Below are 14,261 nucleotides of genomic sequence, written 5' to 3'. Positions count from 1 at the left end.
TTGCTTTTACAACCATACAGCTACAATGTGACTTTTCTTGCTTCTATACTAATAGATTTCTGTGGTAATGTTCTTTTTTGTGCTATTTTAATTACTTTTTTTTTTTTGCTTTTGTGCCTTTGTAACACAGAGAATCGTCCTCATCACACAGAATTGGCCTTGAAAGGTTCTGCTCTTCCTGTCATGTTAACTTTTAATCCAGGACCCATAATTAAGTTTATGGACTGTTTTCTGGGTGAACAAACGCAAGTTTTGTGCACGGCCAAAAATGAATCTGAGTTCCTGCCAGTAAAATTCAGCTTCTGTAAGACTGCTCACTTTAATATTTCTCCTGAAAAAGGAAAAATAGAAAGAAGTTCTAGCAAGGTAACTATCTCTTTCTCGTAGATTATGGAGATATGTAGATTATTTTGCATGGATCACTAGTGGAGTTTCTTTTAAGTGAAACAGTAATTTAATTTCAGCAGCTATGATATTTAATATCAGCTAAAAGCAATTTTTTTTTCTCCTTATGTAGTTTAGTCATCTTTTCTGTACTCCTGTAAATAGCAAGTGATATTTTAAATTTGTGAAAGATAATTATTGTCGTAAGAAAAATTTAATAAAATCATGGAATGGGTTAGATTGGAAGGGACCTTAAAGATCATCCAGTTCCACCCCCTGTGCTGAGGACAGGGCTGACCCCACCAGCTCAGGCTGCCTGGGGCCCCATCCAACCTGGCCTTGAGCTCCTCCAGGGATGAGGCATCACAGCTCCTCTGTGCAGCCTGTGCCTTGTTACCCTCTGGGTAAAGAATTTCCTCCAAACATCTAACCAGAATTTCCCCTCTTTTAGTTTAAAGCCATTCTTCCTTTTCCTATCATTATCAGCTCATGTAAAATGTTGGTACCCCTCATGTTTTAAAACTTTCTTCATGTACTGAAAGGCCATAGTAAGATGGTCATTTTTCTGTATAAGTAGAAATAACTCCTGGCTCTTGTCCGCTGGGACCCCCAAGTCCTTCTTGGCTGGGCTGCTCTTAATGTGTTCTTCTCCCAGTGTGTGTATGTGTCTGGGATTGCTCTCATCTAGGTGTAACACCTTGCACTTGGCCTTGTTGAACCTCATTGTGTTCATGAGGGTTTTCAAGCTTGTCAGGGTCCTTCTGGATGGCATCCCTTCCTTCTGTTGTACAAACAGCATCACACAGCTTGGTGTCAGCAGCAAAGTTGCTGAGGGTGCACTTGAACCTCCTGTCTAGTTCACTGATAAAGATGTTGAAGAGCGCAGGTCCCAGGGTGGACCCATAGGGAAGCACCACTTATGACTGGCCTCCATCTAGATATAGAGCCATTGGCAACAAGCAGCCCTCTGACTACCACCATCCAACCAATTCTTAATCCACCAAATAGTCTAGTCTTCAAATCCATATTTCTTCAATTTAGAGATAAGGATGTGGTGCAGAGCTGTGTCAAAGGCCTTGCACAAGTCCAGGTAGATGATATCATTTGCCCTGCCTTTGTCCACTGATGCTGTCACTGCATTGTAGGAGGCTACCAGATTGGTCAGGCGTGATCTGCTCTTGGTGAAGCCATGCTGGGGGTCTTGGATCACCTCCTTATCTCACGTGTACCTTAACATGTCTTCCCGGAGGATCTGCTCCATGAAGTTTCCAAGCTACAGGCCCACCAGCCCGTAGTTCCCAGATCATCTTTTCTCCCTTTCTTGAAACTGGGAGTGATGCTTCCCTTTTTCCAGTCACTGGGGACTTTAGCTGACAGCCATGACTTTTCAAATACATTGGAAAATAGCTTGGCACCTTGTTTCTTCAGGACCCTCAGATGCATGCTGTCTGGCCCCGTAGACTTACACATGCTCACCCTCATGAGGTTGTCTTGGACTTGCTTTACTCTTACAGGGGTAGGGGTTTTGTTCCTCTGAGCCCCACTTAAGGGTTCAGGAATATGAGAGGTATGGAAAGTCTGACTGCTAGTGAGGGCCAAGGCAAAGAAGTCACTAAATACCATTGAAACCAGTTCTCCCTTCTCGTTTATTGGGGGAGTACATTCTCCTTTGCCATTCTCCTTTGCCTTTCTTTTCTGACCTGTGTTTATTTAAAAACTCTTGTTATTTTTCACATCTCTCATCAAGTTCAGTTCTGTCTTTGCCTTAGCTTTCCTAATCCTGTCTCTACCTGTCCAGACAGGGTCTCTATATCTTCCCAAGCCACCCATCGCTGATTCCACTGCCTATCTCTTCCTTCCTTTTCCCTCAATTTAATGAGCAGGTCCTTGCTCAGCCATGATGATTTCCTGTCTCCTCTGCTTGATTTCTTACGCTGGGGGGTGGAGAGCTCTTGTTCTCTCAGAAGGGTGTCCTTAATAAGCTGCCAGCTCTGTTCTGTTCCTGTGTTCATAAGGATAGTTTCCTAGTGGGTCTCATCCTTAAACAGCCTGAAGTTTGGTCTCCTGAATTTCAGAGTCTTGACTTTATTCTTTGCCAGGCCCATATTCCTGAAGATCACAAATTGAAGCAAGGTGTGGTCACTACGGCCCAGTCTGTCTTCAATTTTAACTTCTTTAATGATCTTCTTCAAATTGGTGATCAGCAGGTCTAGTAATGTTTCACCTCTGGTTGGTCCATTCAATATCTGAACCAGGAAGTTATCCTCAGTGGACCCCAGGAGTCTCCTGGATTTCTTGCTGCTCACTGTGCTGTTTTTGCAGCAGATATTCAAATGGTTGAAATCCCCCAATAGGGATATGAGCCTGCAAACTCCCCTGATCCTCCTACCTTGCATATCACTTCTAGAAAGCTTGTAACCCTCAGTCAGAGGATTTTAGTTCTGTGATTTGTCTCACCATTCTTATATAGTAGTAATCAGGTCATAGTTTTCTAATTGCACCATGGTTTCCATATCCTCCTCCTTATTTCCCAAGCTGTGCATTGGTGGAGGCATTTCAGCTGACCTATTGGCTGTGTTACCTTCCTGGAGGAGCTCCTTCAAAATCCTTTTACTCAGATTTTGCCTGGATTTAATTTTTGTCATTTTACTGTCTTGAGAAGATGAATCCCTTTGCAGGATTATTTTCATTTCCTTCAGTTTATTGCAAGTACTTGAGAAATATAGCTGCTTCTATTAAAGAAATACTATGCTAGATTTAATCTGAATATGGAAGCATTTCTAATTTAACAATCCTGTCATCTGGGACATGAAAAAATACTTTATCTCATAAATGAGCTACGAGGATTTTGCTGGTGTTCTGAAGTGTAGCTGTGCGTATGTGTAGCCGCTGGCATACTTCTAAAGGACAGTGCTGAACACAGCTTTAAAAGTAAATGGGGAATACTGAATCTGTTAAACAGAATTAATATTACTTTAGTTTACTTTTTTCCTTCTTAATGTCTCATAACTTTTCTCTTCCAGGACTTGGTATTTTCATTTTCTCCACATCAGTTTGGAATATTTGAAGTGAAGCAGGTTATCGACATAATTGGTAGAGAACTAGACAAAAATAACCTACAAGTTTCAAAAACAAAGTCTTTTCACCAGATGTATTTGAACTTTATTGGTGTGTGCAAATCTAAACCAAAAAACATTCTGTTCAGAATTAATCCTGGTAAGATCCTAAAAGCATATGTGATTAAAAATGCAGTCTTTAAAATATTTTAATATTTCTAATTACTTTTTTTTTTTTTTAGAGTTTTTCTAATTTCACTTTGGGAGTTGAGAGAATGCTTAGCTGGGATAGTGTATACTCAGAGTATAAAATAATGCAAGGATAATGGCTTGTATTTTAGCCAAAGTACAGCTAAGAATAAATCATATGATGAAAAGTTATATACATCAGTAAATGAAGGATTCAGTTATTGGTAGTGATGCTGTTATGCAGTGCTAATATCTTTTAGTTTTCAGCTGTGAGAGAGGTAAAGCACAGAACAAAGTCAGAAGGACAACAGGGTGTTCCCTACTAGCTGTCCTCTGTCCCATGACTCTTCCCCATCTGTAAAAGCTATGATGACATAAAAATCTTTCAGAATATGCGGTAATTAGCTTTCATGTGCATCATTCACGTTATTTTTGGTTGAGATTTCAATTCCTTATAAGTGTTTATAATACTAGATTTTCTAGCAGTTGTAGATTACATATGCATGTATATAGAATGGTCTGCATTGTAGAACAGCTTGAGTTAGAAGGGATCTTAATGACCATCTGGTTTCAACTCCACTGCTGTGAGTAGGGGTATCTTCCTGTAGATCAGGTTGCTCAAAGCCCAGTCCAACTTGGCTTTGAATGCTTCTGGGAATGGGGCACCCACAACTTATCTGGGCAATCTGTTCTATTCGCTTTCCGCCCTCTGAGCGAAAAATTTCCTCCTAACATGTAATCAAAGTCTCTCTTTTTTTTTTCTTTTTTCTTTTAAATTTTAAAACTGCTTCCCCGTTTCCTCAAATTATCTCTGTGTAAAAAGTCTATCTTTTAAGTACTGCAAAAGGGTATCCTCAGAGCCTTCTCTAGGCTGTTCTGAACAACTCCATCTCTCAGCCTTTCTTCGTAGAAGTGATCCAGCCCTCTGATCATCCTTGTGTCCCTCTTCTGGACTTGCTTCAACAGGTCCATGTCTGTTTCATGCTGGGGGCCCCAGAGCTCGATGCAGTATTGTGAGTTAGCATTTTCTCTACACTCATCTACAGTCTGAACCAGTGAATGAGCACCTGGTGGGAAGGCAGGACCAACCTGGGGAGCTCAGGTGCAAGCAGTGTGTCTGAGTGACTGGAAGGGGTGAACCCAGGATCCAGCCCTTCCCAGACCTCATTTAAGGGTTCCTAGGATACGTGGAATCTGATGAGATGCATCCAAGTATGTGTACATGTTCAAGTTTCTCAGCTGATGATTTTCCATTCTTCCAATCCCTGCCTTTGCCTTATGTTACTTGGCTGATGTGGCTAGAGCACTTGTCAATGAAGACTGAGGCAAAAAAAAAAAAGTAACTTTTTCATGTCAGTTTTAGTCAGCAATATATATTTAAATATAAAAATAATAAAATATGAATATATATAAATATAACTTACATATGCCCATGTGACGCAGATACATATATATGTATAAATTGTTTTTCAGATATCAATACATTTAAATTGAGTATTACTATTTCTTGATTTCCATCTCATATTCAGTGCTCTTGATAACTATCAACTTTTCTAATTGCTGTTTTCTACCACTAATTCATTCTGTTAATGTCCTGTTTTTGCTCTAACTTGCAAGCTTATAAAGAAGTTGTGGTTTTAAGCTTTATTGTAACATGGGAGGTAATTGAGGTTTCTGTAATCCTTATTTAAATGGTTTACATTTTCCTGTTCCCTTTTCCTAGTCTCTGTGGATGAGGTTTTTGTTCTTGTCTCTGTATTTGGCAAAGCCAGGGAGGGTCTCAAATGAAGCTCCTCCTAAGTTATCTGCCTGTGTAGTGGAAGTGATTGTAATAATTTTAGTGTTCGGAGGATGGAAAATAGTTACTTAGCTGGACTTAGTACAAGTTGTTTGATATTAATATATGTGTGTGTGTACATATATATATATATATATATATATATATATATATATATATATATATATATATATATATATTTAACTATGGTGAGTGTAGTTGGCTCTTTGAATGAAACTGTTGTCCATGGAAAGTGGAATGGATGAATGCTGTTGTTGGTCTTGAGTGTACTGCCATAGATTGAAATGCTTTTCTTACATAGAATTTTGATTCAGAAGTACAAATATAAATGTATGTAACATGTTTTGTTTGAATTTTAAGGTATAACACCAATGATTACCAATGCAACTGGACAGTTTGTAGCCAGTGGTACAGGACAGTGCACTGATATTGCACCTATGGCAGTACTTAAATCAACCCAAACACAAATTCATACTCACCAAATAAACAGAAATTGTAAAGGAGATGCGCTTATAGCTTATCCTAATGACCGCTCATCCAGCATTAGGCCAAGTGAACGGAATAAAATATACAGGTAACAAATTAAGTGAATGTGATATTTGAAAATAGATACATATATACAGCATAGGAGATCAAGACTGGTTGCTTGTATGACAGTTTGTTTTTTCAATCTATGTTCTTTAAAATTCATTGCAGTCCTTGGTGGTCTTGCAAATAAATTTGACTTTTTGTGTGTGAAACTATAAATGTAGCTATTACAGTTTCAATATCTCATTTTAATGATTTCCTTTGAAGTTAAATATTAATAACCAGCTGTGGTTATATATAATCAGCTGGTATAAAGAATGTTTGCAGTGAAATATATATAGCAAAATCAATGTACTTTAGTTCTAACGAGACCCAGAATTGTATTATACAAATAATGAAACTAAAAATTTCTATATTTTTAGGACTATTTTTACCAAGACTGAGAGATATAATTATGTAGATCCGGAGTTTTCTTATACTGACTGTGAACGACTGTCAAAAGCAGTACACAAGGAGTACTATGCAAATTTCATTTCCAGTTTAAGGCAGCATCGCTTAAAGAAAAATGCCACCAGGTAAGACTTTATGTAAAGGATAAATAAACATTTTGACCTTATGAGATACGCACGTACACATGTAGAATTAATGTCACCAAAACTGTCACATCTGGAAATACTTATGGTCTTGAGATCCTCATTTATAATGCATTCAAAATCAATATGGGTCAAATGATCATTTACTCAGCAAGCACTTCCAGGGTAAAACTTATGTCCAGGACCATGGGTCTTCAAGTAAAACTGAAAATGAACTTTAGGAATAGTTGGTTATGAATCACTGCAAAAACATGTTATTGATTATATTGGTTTCTTTTTTAAAAATTTAGGATTTTTTATGCATTTTTAATTAGTGAGTGGAACTCATCTGTAGTGATGTTCTGGCATAACTGAACTTGTGTAATGTAGCAGATGAGAGCAAAGGATTATATTGGCATTCTAGTCTTAATTTACACAAATTTGTACAAAGTGAGAATTTATCTTATTTGCTTGGTGTGTTGTGGAGCTTGGTGTGTGTGATCTGGGAAAGCTAGACATGGCAGCACTGATGTTTCTAAATATTGTTTAAGAAAAGAAAAAAGGGGGGGAAAAGAAAGTATTCTCAGTATGAGTTGAGATTACTTAATGATTCAGACAAGGCCTACCAGAGGTAAATGTGTCTTATTTTTCATGTGGACACAGGGTATATGGTTTTCTTGAAAGGATCTGGTGTTGTGCAGTGCATGAGCTGTTTATGACTGTAAACTTACATGGCCATGGCATATTTAAGGTGTTTCTTGAGAAGCAAGAACAGAAATGAATACTTCAATTTTCAGATGAATTTCACAGTTGTTATTGAACTTTGGTTATGATTTTTGAAGTGCTTGATATGGGGCATCTGCCTAAAATTTCTGGATGTTTAAAATCATTTGGTTACAGGTAAAATTGAAGTTTGAACAGTAAAAGTTAATTACTCTGAAAACTAGGATGTAAGTGGTCTGGTTCAGACATACACAGTTAAAGGATCCTTTGTTATCTTGGCATTTGCTATCTTTTAAGTGTTTGATTTGACAACTTCATCGTTCTCTAAGGTTTACTTTAAACATCATATAATATGTATGTTCTTGTAGCCATAGTGCTTGTAACTGATTTAACGGAGTGATATCCACAAACATGCAAGCCTACTCCTTGCCTAAACAATATAATAAGACACTTCAGTGCGTTTGTTATATTTGAGATTTATTTTACAGTGAAATATTTTTAGTGTTATTTGTTATCTCAAATATAAGATACTTTAATAAGCATAACATAGAATACTTAAACATAGATTTCCATACAATTTTTTCTTTCTCCTCTCTAGGAAGTTTTGTTTTTATAATAATTATGCAAGCATAAGTTTTAAGTCAGCTGAAGAGATTACGTCACCAAAGATCTCAGTCACAGATTTTAAATCCAGTCGCAGTCAGGAGAAGATGCAGTTGAAAATGGTTTCTTTGGATGAGAATCGCCTATTAACTAGTCAAAAATTGGCAGCAAGTACTTCAGTCAAAGAAGTAAGTTAAATGCTTGAGTAGTTATGTAAGTGTAACATGTTTACCATATTAAAAAAGAGTAAGAATTTTGATCCTGTTCTGAGATGTCTTATGCTTTTATCCCAGATTTGGAGTGGGCTCAATTCTGTGCCACTTTCTACTCAAGAGAAGGATGATTGTAACCTAACTTTGAAACCCAAACAGCTTCATCAAATACTAATTGGTGAGATTTTTATTCTTGTCATTAAATGCATATGGTTGTTTTAAAAATGCTTATTTATAATAACACCAAGTGCTCCCATAGTTTTCCACCTTTAATAAAAGTAGCTTTGTTCACTGGTAGTTTGATATCTACAGTAGTGTTAACTAAAGCTTTGTACTCAACAGAGAAAGCAGAGATAGAATTAGGCTTGGGGATGTGAAAGAAGAGCTTCCTTTAAAGGCTGGTCCTACTATGGCCCATTATGGTCAAACAAATACAGCATAATTTAAGGCCTACTTATACTACTATGGTTTGTTAATGTGTAGTATCTAGACCAGCAATAATATTAGCAAGATTCTTTGGAGCCCTCAGAATGTTTCTTAAAGATAACTGTGAACAGGAATACCTCAATAAGGTAAAACTTCAGAATCCTTCTGAATTAATTCCAATTAATTCTAGTGGAATGCCCTTGAGAGGGGAGCAACACCTTCTAAAGTCTGAGGAGCTTGTCTGTTAACAGCGCTTGGAACTAAAACAGATCTGTTTTAAGGTCATGGGGCAGTTGTTTAGCTGCAAAGTGAAAAATTTCATAGCTTTTTGGGTTGTCTTCTGAATTTTCAGTGAAGGCAGAAGTTGAGTATTGTAGCCTGTATGTAACTGATATACTTGGGCAAAAGTAGAATAAATTAAATGCGTAAATATAAAAAAATATTTAGGGTTTTGTAAAATAATTGATTAATGCAATGGGCCTGTGGACTAATGTAACACATGATGATAACAGTAAGTACAGTAGACATCGTTTTGTCACCACCGAATTACGTGTATTGTAAAACCAAATTGTCACATGTCAAGAAGCAAATAAGAGTTTAGTTTTATTGTGAATTGTTGGTTGTCTAACTACTTAAATATCTGATGTAAGTATTAAGGAATATTAAGGAAAAAATATACTTTCAAGTTTTAAGTGTGAATTTGTTCTGCTATGGAGTTGTTCTAGCTGACAAATTCTGTAATCTGGAAGACTAAATTGTTAATGTTTTAGTACTAAGTTTAGTGTTATTTCTAATATATTCCAGGTCCTTCTACTATGAACTTCGGTGATGTTTGTGTGTACTCTACAACTGCCAGCAAACTGCATATCATCAATAACTTGTTGGTTAATATATGGATACAGATTGACATTGAAATTGATGAATTAGTGATGACAGGTCCATTATGTCAAGTGGTGCCTCCTCTTACAAAGACTTATATCCCAGTAGAATTTGAGGCAAAAAATTGTGGACTGTTTAAAAAGTAAGGATTCTTGATTTGCGTATTAAGTTTGCATTACTAGAAAAAAAATATTGTAGCTCGTTTAAGCTTAATGTGATTATGATAAAATTATGAATTTATGCTTCTAGTAATAGTAGCAACTTATGCAGATTTACGTTGTAAAATTTTGCCAGCATTTACAGCCATGGTGCAACTGATGTATCAAGGGAAAAAAGAGTTTAGAGGTTTTTTTTTTTTAGTTCATTTCTTATGTGGAACTTTGTGAGAATACTGCCATAGACTTAGTTCTCTGCATCTGTGCTCATATCACATGCTTCCTTCTTCCTGTCAGTTTTAAGTGTTTGTACTCATTTGTTCTTGTCTTCATATAATTACACTTCATATAGATTTGATTACAACATAATAAATACAGAAAATTATTCAGAAATATGTATATTTTATACTACAGATCTTTCACTTACACAATAAACAACAAACATCCTGGGCATGTGCTGGTTACTGCGAACGTAGTACCTGTTGAACTTCGTCTGTCGGCAACAGAATTGATTTTAAGACCTATTCCTGGCTACCGGGCAGAGACAGAATTTAGATCAACAGTCATAGTATACAATCCCAGAAACTGTTCTGCTCAGTTTACTTGGAAGCCTATAACTACAAAAAAAGGAACTGCATTTTCTATACAGCCATCCAAAGGTATGCTATACAAGTGCAGTGTGTATGAGTGTGTCTTCAATGTCAGTGATCTTAAATAATGCAGACATATAGCTGGTGCCTATTAACTCTATTTTTCTATTTGGGTCAACCCCAAGTAGCATCATGTTAGAATGTTGATGCGAAAGCAGCTTTCCTTATGTAAACCCTACCACCATACCTTAAGTCCACTTTGATGTTTCCATATCCAACAGGTCCTATGTAACCATTTTCATGAGCTCAATTTACTGATATCTAAAAAGTGATGCAGTGGTTAATGACATCACACTGCTCATCAAGATGAAAGACTTTCCAAAAGTGCTGTGTAAAGGAAGCTGCTAGAAATTAATGTGGACAGTGTATGTGACACAAATAAAGTTCAGCCTATGATTAGTTTTCACTTGCAGTATAGATCAGTGTTTATTAAGAATGTGTGAGATCTTTTTTCCTTTGAAAGGTATTGTTCTGTCAGAGTCTGTTGGAGCTTATTTATTTATCTTAAATAACAGGTAACTGAGTTGGCATTACTCAGTTAGAAAGATTTGGTTAGATGAGGAGCTTGGTGTGCTCTGATTCTTGAGTGATAAGCTATTTTGATTTCAGAGTGAACTGAAAGCAAGAAAAAGCATATGCTCCTTCCCAGAGGTGGTATTCTACAAAGAACTACAAAGACTGTCCTTTTATATGAATAATTTTTGGCCAAAAGTATACCAGTGAAGTTTGAATGTGATTAAGGATTCTAGTAAAATGAGATACTGCAGTTGTTATGAGAATTCAGAGACTAATCTTATTTAATTCATCATACTGCTTGGCATCTTGGAAATGCTGGTTTTGTTTTCAGTAATGGAAGGTTGTTAATTTCAATCTGTGTTATTTGCAATTATATAATGTCATTTGCAAATTGTAAATGTGTACGATGTAGTGCGTAAATTCATCACATTTATTTAGGCTTTGTGGAGCCCTACAGTGACCTGGAGTGTGAAGTTGTTTGGCATCCAGGATTCCACTCTGCAGAAACTGGAGAATTCAATTTGTGTGCACGTAAAGGAAACACAACTAACTTGAAATGTTTTGCAAAGGTAACGCTTCATACAATGGGCTTAGAGAAGCAAACTTATAAGTAATTTCTGAAATATAATTTTGTGATTGTATATTAAAAATATTTCAATTTCATGTATCTTCTCTTTGACATATTTACAGAAAGAATATTATTCTAAAGAAATAATGGCAAGACGAAGACACTTGGCCTTTTTCTTGTCTGTGATGGTTTATTTCCTTTGACACCATTACTGAGTGGTCTTTACATCTTATGGTGTAATTGTTCTTGATTTACTTATACCACCTCTCAACCTTTGTTTATTTTTATAACAGTTCTTTATTTATGCTACAGGGATACAAATCCAGGAGAAGGAGAATAGTTTTTCCAGAGCGCAAATAGCTTCAGGGTAGTAGTTGTTGATTGGCTGATATGTAATTTTGCCTTATTTGAGCATTTTTTTCTGCTAACTTGAAAATAAATGTTCTGCAGAGTTTTATAAATAGTGTCAAAGAGAATTTCAAACTACTTTAAGATGGAGTAGAATAAACATACAGAAGGAATCTTATGACCAACTGAGAGATGTTCCAGAAATAAGAAATTCAGCTTAGTTCAGTCATTGGATATGTAATATTAAATGTGTCAGGAAGCATTAATTAGACTGATTTTATTTATTTTAATTCTGCTGACTCCTTGCTCTATAGTATTTTGAGTGGAAATACTATCTCCTTTACTTTCTCTTTTACTTCACATTCTTTTGGAGCCTTAGAAAGTGCCATATATAGAACATGTCTGTGTCTAAGTTAGAGTGTTCGTGATTTTACTGCTTTAAAATCTCTGAAGTATATTGTTCTGCTCATACTTCACAATTAAAAATCAGGGAGCTTGTAGTTTTAAATTTAATGAAAATATTTATTTCCCTTGAGCTGAACTCAGAAATATATCAGAGTTTGCATCTGATCACTTTCAATCTAGATAGATTCAATAGATTGTGTAAAGCTCATCACATACTTAAACTGTATTTTTTTCTGTTGGAATAGTTCTAACTTATGCATTTCCACAGATAGTTTGGCTTATTTATTGAAGACATAATTGGGCTGATTATTTATTTTTATACTTTATAGTACGTTATTGAGCTTGCCTATTTTCTCCCATTATTTTTTTTTATTTTGATAGCTTGGTCCTACAAAAGTTCGGTTTATGGAACAAAGGATACCCTTCAGTCATTGTCCATTGGCTTTACCTACTTGTAAAACTGCTGTTCTTCAAAACACAGGATACAATCATGCCTACTTCCAAGTAAGCTAAAATTATTTTCAACACACTTAAGTACTTGATGTGGGGAGGAGGAGGGAGTTCATTTTATCAGGTTATTCCAATTTTGCATTTGCAGTTGTTAGATACAGAATGAGCTCATTTTTTTGTCTAGATTTTTGAAGAAAAAAGATTTCTATGAGGAAGTTCTTTTTGTCCCTTTGCTGTCTTTCTATCCATTATAGGTTCATAGGTTCATAAGGTTGGAAAGGACCTACAAGATCATCTAGTCCAACCACCCTCCTATCACTATCCCTACCCAACTACTAAATCAAATCCCTTAGCACCTCATCTAAACGCTTCTTGAACAGCGCTAGGGATGGTGCCTCAACTACCTCCCTAGGCAGGCCATTCCAGTGCCTGACCACTCTTTCAGAAAAATTCAAAAAAATTATACCAAATCTGACAAGGTGTTAATGATTTAGAAGATTCTGGAAGTTTAATGAAGTAGTGAAGGAGGAACCCTGTGTTGATGGACTTTATTAGGCATCGTTTAGGATGTGAGAATGAACTGGCTTACTAGACTAACTGCTGAGAGAATTGTGGGCTGTATTATGGTTTATGTAAGATGTGAACTAAATGCAGGAGAAGGTAAAGATCTAAAACATGTATTAGTGGGAAACATAACCACATTCATTCTTTTGATCACAGAATAATGTGCTATACTTATGAAGTGACTAATATTGTTCTCTGGAAAGTAGTCAGAAATATTGCTCATACTTTATTTTGGTACTACTGTTTAATTTACTTATGTTGATTTATACTAATCATGTTTGTTGTATGTTATTCTTCAAGGTGAATCTTCATATAAAAGCTACATGATAGATATAGTGCTATATTGTTTTTAGCAGTTTTTTTTTTTTTCAGTGCTACTAATATTTCATGTTTGCGTTTGAAGGTTCTTGATTCAAATCCACTGCCTGGAATGGTGATCACCCCTCCTGAAGGGGTGGTACCTGTGGGAGGCCATGCTGATCTCAAAATCAGTTTCACTCCAGAAGCAAAAATGCATTTTCATACAGGAGTGAAGGTATTCAAATCTGAAAGTTATAGCTTTTGAGTACTATGTTATATGTTTTTGTGTTGAGATGTATGTACATTAGATCACCTTCTGAAATTTTCCTTTGGAGTTCTAATCCTTGAAGAGGGGGGAAAAAAAGTTTTCCTTGCAGTTTGTGGCTAGTAAGCTGTTCAGAGCGGAATTGAGACCAAAATAGAAGCATCTTAAACAGCTTCTTGCTTGAGCTGATTCATGTCACACTTTTGGCAAGCTCTCAAAACTAAAATTTTGCTGTTTTCATAGGATAGTATAGGCATTTCCACAGTTTCAGTGTTTTATGAATTTATGGGTCTGAGATCACAGAATCACTAGGGTTGGAAGAGACCTACAAGATCTTCCAGTCCAACCGTCCACCTATCAGCAATAGTTCTCAATAAACCATGTCCCTGAGCACAATGTCTAAATGTTCAAGTACCTCCAGGGTTGGTGACTCTGCCACCTCCCTGGGCAGCCCATTCCAGTGCCTGACCACTCTTTTGGAGAAGTATTTTCTAACATCCAGTCTGAATTTCCCCTGGTGCAACATGAGGCCACTCACTCTCTTCCTATCACTAGTTACACAAGAGAAGAGGCTGACCCCCAGCTCACTACAGCCTTCCTTTGTTGGACATGTTCCAGGACCTCACTGTCTTTCTTGCAGTGAGGGACCCAAAGCTGAACACAGTACTGA

At 36.5% G+C, this 14,261-nt stretch overlaps 1 protein-coding gene across 1 annotated transcript in view; it reads left to right on the top strand.

Annotated features, from left to right (window-relative positions):
* CFAP47 (cilia and flagella associated protein 47) overlaps window positions 1-14,261 on the top strand; it is a 225,927-nt gene that overhangs the window by 12,163 nt on the left and 199,503 nt on the right. The window contains exons 8-18 of the mRNA XM_065741564.1: window positions 131-366; window positions 3,408-3,600; window positions 5,788-6,001; window positions 6,378-6,530; window positions 7,849-8,041; window positions 8,147-8,243; window positions 9,296-9,512; window positions 9,940-10,184; window positions 11,130-11,260; window positions 12,394-12,516; window positions 13,430-13,561. Of these exons, the coding sequence (XP_065597636.1) occupies window positions 131-366; window positions 3,408-3,600; window positions 5,788-6,001; window positions 6,378-6,530; window positions 7,849-8,041; window positions 8,147-8,243; window positions 9,296-9,512; window positions 9,940-10,184; window positions 11,130-11,260; window positions 12,394-12,516; window positions 13,430-13,561 (1,934 nt within the window). The remainder of the gene's footprint in view (window positions 1-130; window positions 367-3,407; window positions 3,601-5,787; window positions 6,002-6,377; window positions 6,531-7,848; window positions 8,042-8,146; window positions 8,244-9,295; window positions 9,513-9,939; window positions 10,185-11,129; window positions 11,261-12,393; window positions 12,517-13,429; window positions 13,562-14,261) is intronic.

Source organism: Cyrtonyx montezumae, unplaced genomic scaffold (assembly GCF_038088225.1).
Source record: "Cyrtonyx montezumae isolate F1298 unplaced genomic scaffold, pur_monq_1.0 scaffold_3, whole genome shotgun sequence".
Classification (NCBI taxonomy): domain Eukaryota; kingdom Metazoa; phylum Chordata; class Aves; order Galliformes; family Odontophoridae; genus Cyrtonyx; species Cyrtonyx montezumae.
This window is presented reverse-complemented; position numbering and strand designations above follow the sequence as displayed.